The sequence below is a fragment of the Cricetulus griseus genome (assembly GCF_003668045.3).
Source record: "Cricetulus griseus strain 17A/GY chromosome 1 unlocalized genomic scaffold, alternate assembly CriGri-PICRH-1.0 chr1_1, whole genome shotgun sequence".
Lineage (NCBI taxonomy): Eukaryota > Metazoa > Chordata > Mammalia > Rodentia > Cricetidae > Cricetulus > Cricetulus griseus.
In genome coordinates this window covers 243,855-250,835 of record NW_023276807.1, presented here as the reverse complement: position 1 = coordinate 250,835, position 6,981 = coordinate 243,855, and the positions used below count along the sequence as shown (strand labels likewise).

At 51.8% G+C, this 6,981-nt stretch overlaps 1 protein-coding gene across 2 annotated transcripts in view; it reads right to left on the bottom strand.

The window, feature by feature from the left end:
* Window positions 1-461: 461 nt before the first annotated feature.
* Adamts14 (ADAM metallopeptidase with thrombospondin type 1 motif 14) overlaps window positions 462-6,981 on the bottom strand; it is a 71,055-nt gene continuing 64,535 nt past the window's right edge. For both annotated transcript variants that reach the window (XM_035453196.1, XM_027388293.2), the window contains exons 19-22: window positions 5,857-6,064; window positions 4,417-4,546; window positions 3,579-3,689; window positions 462-2,077 (exon numbers count right to left, since the gene is read on the bottom strand). In XM_035453196.1, coding sequence (XP_035309087.1) covers window positions 1,602-2,077; window positions 3,579-3,689; window positions 4,417-4,546; window positions 5,857-6,064 — 925 coding nt within the window. In that variant the 3' untranslated portion in view covers window positions 462-1,601. The remainder of the gene's footprint in view (window positions 2,078-3,578; window positions 3,690-4,416; window positions 4,547-5,856; window positions 6,065-6,981) is intronic.

Here is a 6,981-nt window from a genome sequence, read left to right as displayed (position 1 = left end):
TCCAAAACAAGAAACACACACACACACACACACACACACACAGAGAGAGAGAGAGAGAGAGAGAGAGAGAGAGAGAGAGAGAGAGAGAGAGAGAGAACGCACCACTTTTGGAGTCCAAAACAAAACACCCAGGGCAATGTTAATAAATAGGTAACATTTTAAAAATCAGAATCTCAGACTGGTCCACACAGGACTGACTCAGAGTAGCTCCAGCCACCTGCCAAGGGGAGAGCAGTAATGGGAAAAGCATGCAGAGTCCCCAGCATCCCTTCTCCCCATGGAGCTCACAGGCCGGAAGTCTAAGGCTTTCCTTCCTCCATCTGAGGAAGGTAGACAGATAAGCACCCCTGCCACTGACCCTGAAAAGGAGGATCTAAGCTATTTCCTGAGAGCCAGAGGGCATGGAAGATGAGCTTGGCTCCACACATCCTCCTTACCCTAACCAGGAGCAGCAGCTGGCATCCTGCCCAGGCCATCCACAGGGTCAAGATGAGTGGACTCTAGTCCTTGGCCTTGTGACTCCCATCTGCCTGACCATCTGAGCATCACACATTCTGTCCCAGATAGATCCAGAAGGGAAGACCTCCAACTCCATCAGAGGCAGTCCTCAGCAGAGAGTGACAACAGAGGGGTACAGTCTGGGAAGTGACATCTCTCTGGTACCTGGTGGTCACCTTTCAGGATGGGCCTCCTTCAAGGCCTAGTAAAGTTGCTGTTCCAGGTCCAACCAGGGGTCAAGCCCCAGCTTGGAAACTCCTGGATGTTGAAACTATGTATCCAGGCTTCCTTTTCTGGTGGCTTGGATGCAAGATTGGGAGGTCAGAGACAGGTGGATAGAGGCAGATGGATCCCTGTGAGTTCTAGGCCAGCCTGGTCTACAGAGTTCCAGGACAGATAGGGCTACACAGTGAAACCCTGTCTTAAAAAAAATATCTTGGGATGTCAGTCTATAACTTGAAATCACCAGCAGTGATATCTACAAAAAACAGAGTGAGTCACAAAAGTGACCCCACAGCCAGCAAAGGTGAACTGGTCTCTGTCACAGAGTTATTAGCAGCCCTCAGCTGACAGGAGCTAGGCCTGTGAAGATTCCTCTCCTCTGTCCAACCCTGCATAAGGGAAACATCACCACTGCTTCCATCCCAGCCCCCTTCCCCAGTCTGCCTTTGAGTAGCCCCATCTCACCCAGCACCCCACTCTGCTTTGCCTTTGTGGGGAGGGGGCTGTGCAGGTCTCCCTGGTAGTCAGAAGTCAGGAACAAGCAAGCATCTCTGACAGGCCCCTGCATGAGCTTCACACCCCCACCCCATAGCTTGGCTATAGGAAGGAGCTTTACTGAGCCTGGAGGAACGGATCTCAGGAGCCACTTGGAAGTGGAGCCTGAGTCCTGCTGTCTGAGGTATTTCTGGTTAGGGCAATCCCTGATCTCTCTCTTCCCCCAACCCTATCATGGGGTCAAAAGTGTCACAGCCCCAAACAGAACAAGAGGGCAAATAATTTAAAAAGAAACGTGTGCTACTTCCTGTCCCCTGCGTTTGAGTTCTCTGAGCGAGGGTCACTGGGACCACAGGCAGAGTGTAAACATGACCAGAGGGATGGGTTCAAGTCACTGGGGAGGTAGCAGGAAGGCTGGTGCCTCCATGTCCCGGTTCCTCCTTGGACTGTCCTTGGCCCGCAGAGTCTGGCACAGCTGTTTGGGTCCAGCCTGAAGGTGGTGGGGTGGCAGGAGAATTACCCTCAAATGTGCTAGGGCTTTGCATCTGGGGGGTGAAGGGATGCTGAGTCCCCGAGGAGATCCTGTCCGCCAGCCCTGGTAGCTGTGTGGGATGGCTTTGCCGACGGTCTTCCACTCTGGTCGGCCCCCTTGTAGACTTCATATCCTCCTGGGTGGCCTTGGGTTCTGGCAAGGGACTCCCAGGAGTGGAGAAGGTGGCTAGTGAGGCCGGGCTGGCACTGGGACCTGAGGTCTTCTTGGTGCAAGACTCACAACACAGCCGGTGATAGCCAGGGATGGTGCAGTAGCGGTCCAGTACTTTCATCCGGCAGAAGATGGACCTGTCTCCCACACAGGGCTCCACTGTACATACACCAAGGCAGAAGGACGCCCATCAGGAAGGGGGACACCATGACTTGTTCCACCAGCAGTCCTTCCTCCTTTTTCTACCCTAGCGGGAATCACTACATAGCCTATTCAGAGAGGCCATAGTTCCACCCAAGAGGATAGAACCCTTCCACAGGGAAGAGACACTAAAGTGCACCCGCCCCCCAGTATCAACATTCTGGAACCTTGGCGGTGAGGCTAATTGTCGGGTTCTATGCAGACCTACTGCACCAAAACCTCTGGGGTAGGGCAGCACTGTTTTAATGAATTCTCTAACATCTCCCAGTGCATGGGAAAACCCAAGGACTATGGCTCTGTCTGGTTCAACCATATATTCGGCTATGCACGGTCTTCATCAGGAAGCTCTGTCTGGGGAGTCTGAGCTGGGGCCTGAAAGTCTAGATTCAAGTGTGAGAACACTGCTCTAGGAGGAAGCCAGAGCCCCTGCCTCTCATAGCCACCCAATGATCCCTGCAGCCAGTGGTCAGGGGAAGGTCCCGTGAGCTCACCTGTAACCAGCAGATTGGCATCCAGCCGCTTGTTGGGGTACAGGTGGAGCATTCACACTCTACCACTAAATCTCAACCAAAACCATTGAGGTTGAAGTGTTCTAAATTGTTGCTATGATTGGTCCAGGCACAGCTCTTTAGAAAGAATGTGATGGCAAGAGCTCAGCTTTGTAACTAATTGGTGCTTAGGACTGCTGGGATCAGGAGTCGAAGTAATGGAAACCAGCAACCAGTAGATGGCGCCAAAGCTCCAGAGCCAGAATCAGAAAGGCAGCTTCTGCTTTGAGGGATTTGCCCAGCCTTTTGGGGGGCAGGTGGCAGAGAGGTCAAAGGGTTGCATAACGTCACATTCCTTAACTAGAATTGGGTCCTGATCTTTCTGCAACTCATCTTGCCAGACCCCAGTCGCAGGGAGTAGAGAGGGACTCTGGTAACCTAGGAAGGGAGCGTAGCATAGCGGGTGCCGGGCAAGTCTTTGTTCATAGAGACATAACTGAGAGACCACAGGATGAATTAATTGCTACCCCTGTGAAGAGCTCACTGAAGTAGCAGAGGATGCTCTCTCCCATGGTTCATTCTCCCAGCTGCCCTGGGAAGGCAGACCTCAGAAGTGTAGAAGCAGACAGGATTCAGAATTCAGAACTCTGGGGCATGATCTATGGATTTATAAAACAGGACACCCTCACAACAGTGGGACAGTACCTTGTCACCAAGCATGGCAATGTCTCTGCAGCAGAAGCCTATGTGATTTCTTTTTAGACCAGATCAGATTTGGCCACCATAGGAATAACACCAAACTTAGAAGCAAAGCTCTCAGGGTTAGAGGGAATCATGGAAGAGGACATGGACCAGAATGGCATCATTTATACTCTCTGAGGCCACCCAAGCAGGTAGGCTCTAGGTCCATTCCTTTGTCATGCTCCAAACCCTGGGGTGCCTGAAAGGTTGCGGGGGGGACAGAGGCTTACTTGTTGAAATCCTGTTTGTGGGAGTCAGGAGCCTGGATTGGGGTTCCCAGTGTCCCACTTTGGTCACAGGGTACTGGACCTCGGCCTTCACTGTAGAGTTCTGGAGATCTCCTGTGAACAGAGACGGAGCTTTAGTATGCACACACAGATGGGCACCCCTTATCTAGAGTGCCTGGGACCAGAAGCATTCCAATTTGAATTATTTCTCCTGAAATTTGGAATATTTGCAAAGACTTAATGAGACCCAAGTCTAAACATGGGTGCATCTGTTTCTTTTTTTATGTCATTTATTTCTATTTTGTTGTGTGTTTACAAGCATGAGTATGTGTGCCCTGGAGCATGTGCAGAGGTCAAAGGGGAGCTTAAAGAAGTCAGTTCTCTACTTCCACTGTGTGAAGATAGAATCTCCAAGGAGACTGAACTTAGGTCATCAGGTTTGGCAGCGAGTGCCCTTATCCACTAAGCCGTCTTGAGGACCCCATTTGTTTCTTACACATAAAGTGTGAAGGTGATTTTGTACAATGTTTTAAATGATTTGGGAAGTGAAATGAGGTTTGTACATCAAAAGTGGAAGGGACTGGGAAGGTCTTTTTTTTTCCCCTCAAGGATGCTGGCTATCTGGGCATTATATTTTGATCCCATCTCCTGTGCAGTCAGGAATGGAATCTTCCATCCGTGACAGCATGCTTGCACTCCAAAAGTTCTAGGTCGGGAAGCAATTTAGATTTTGGATTAAGGATGCTCAACCTGTCTTTGGACTTTCAAAGGGCCAGGATACGTGCTGCTGCACGGTCAGGGCCAGAGGATTGGGCTGGGCCTCTCCATCCCATCTGTTTACCTCCACAGGCTGGCAGGCTGCAGACTTGCACCGTATCTGGCTTGACCCCCTCACACTGCCCAAGGGTATTGGAGATGTTCCGGCACACCACCTGCCGTTGCTGGATGCCTTCTCCACAGGTGGCAGAGCACTGTATAGGAACAGGAGGGCCAAGAACCACAATGCCAGGCACATGGATATGAGACAGAGAGAAGAGGGGACAGTTAACTGCAACAGAAAGTACCAAGAAGGCTGCTGTGCCTTCACTCGAGCAGATGGGCATGCAAAGCCTATAGCCTCACCAAGACCCTGCCACTGCCAGGTTCTCCTGAGCCAGTATGAAGACAGCTACCCAAGCGGAACTCCCTAGATCTTTCCACAATTTAAACTGTGAACATGTCTCAGGAGAGGGCTTCTGGGACCCCATTCCATCGACTGCGACCTGTGTTCACAGCCTCCAGGCTATGCCCAATTCTCAACTCTTTTATGTTTCACTCTGGCAGGCTCCTCTGTTCTGCCTTAGCCCATGACATGACCTGGGGCTTGCAGGAGCCTGGACTGTGGCACTTGCTGCCACACTGGCTGTTTCTAACTCTGTAAACTAGGAGAGCTGGGGGCCAGACCTTCAGTAATGTTGGGGCTCCTTCTACCCAACACTGATTCACAAGGGTGTGTCCACAGGGTCTTTTTCCCAGGAAAAGCATCACTCGAGGACAGAAGGCAAACTGATCTCTGTGTACAAGGCCATTGATGCCACTCACACACCTTCCTTGTATTTGACACACTCCTGACAGTGATAAATGGACTGGAGGGGGGCACTGCTGTGACGGGCCAGAGTCCCTGGGAAAGCCCTATCACTCACCGTGACTGGGTCACTTCTAGGCACTGCCTACCTACAGCCTCTCTTAGCAGGACGGGGAAGAACTTGTACTGAGGCACGTGACCTCCAATCAAGATACAAATGTCACAGAAGAACCAAAGGGAGTCAGGGACCGCATGTCTCCTCCTCCCTTGTGCCTGTCACATCCCCTGTAAGCCTAGCAAGTCCAGCTGTGGTGTGTAACATCTGCCACTGGCTTGTTTGTCTGCCTTGTTCCTTCACTGGTCTTAAAGCTCCGTGAGGGTGAGTGGCCTGCCTGACCAGTACACTAGGCTCCCAGCCTTCCTTGAACAACATCTGGCATACAGTTATTGCTCAGTAAATATTTCTGAAACATAAGAATGTGCCTTAATTTGCTCCTCTATGACATGGGGGCATGACACTTAGAGGAGGTGAAAACAGAAGCAGGAGTCTCCATGGAGAACTATCATGCATGGCGTGCCTGAGGGCTGCTCTCCTTCCTTCTGAGAAATGTCACATCAACCATGGGTCCAGGAACTCTGCCCATGCATACACAGAACTCAGAGGACTCCTCCCCTAGCCACACCCATTTCTGCCCTATAAGCTTCCCATCCACTCACCTGGGACCAGGCTCCTGTCCGCCACTGGGCTGGGCAGGGTACACGGAGGCATGGCCTCTTGGCCTCTGGCCGGTTACCTAGGCAAGCCTTGGCTGGCATGGCCTTGCGGGTGCCGTTGGAGAGGGGCAGTAGGCACTGCACCCCCCGGGTCTGCAGCCCCAGCTTCCCACAGCTCCGGCTGCAGGCACCCCACTCTTCTGCCACCCACCTGGAGACAGACAGGACAGAGATGGAGGGAGGTGGGACCATAGGGACACTTCCCCTTGGGGCTGCATCCCACCAAAAAAGGCATGTTCTTCAGCTTGCTGCTGCCTGGTTAGGTGGCCTCTGAGAAGTCGCTAGTCTTTCCTGCAGTCTCCCTCGGTAAGGGAAAGGTACCTATTTAAATCCTGGCCCCTCAAGTGTTCTTGGGCAACTAGCTATTAACTCCACCAGGCTCAGTTTCCCCACATTTTCATCAGGATTGCTTTAGTACCCCATAAAGAGTTCAGAGCTACCATCGGAAGGAACTGTGCTGGACACTGAGACTCAAGGGTGCCCCCAAACACCAAAGCCACACTTCTTTATGGATGTTCCCTCTGGTGGGGACAAGAGTGCTATTAGATTGCTCTCAGCACCCACAGGACTTCAGCACCTGCAGCTCTCTAGTGGGGGTCTGCAAACTTCTCAGCAGCAGGGCCAGGGATGTCAGGCAACAGCCTAGGCATTCCAGGGGTAGAGGAAAGGGGCCCCAACTCCTTGTCTTTTAGCTGACTGGAGTGGGAGGGACATTCTCAAAGTCAACCCTTTTTTTTTTAAAGAACGAATCGTGACAGGTGGCATATGCCTGTAATCTCAGCACTTGGGAGGCTGAATCAGGAGGATGGCTGAGAGTTGGAAGCTTGCCTAGGGTTGTAGTCTCTCTCTCTCTCTCTCTCTCTCTCTCTCTCTCTCTCTCTCACACACACACACACACACACACACACACACACACACACCAGAGATAGGGGAAGAAGATGAAGAAAAGCGGGGATGAGTGGGGAAGGGGAGGGAGAAAAGGAGAAGAAAGAAAATCCCCCAAAACCCCTAAGATTGGTTGGGGAATAACCCACCCAGAATCTTAGAGTTAGTCCGGCATGCATGCCT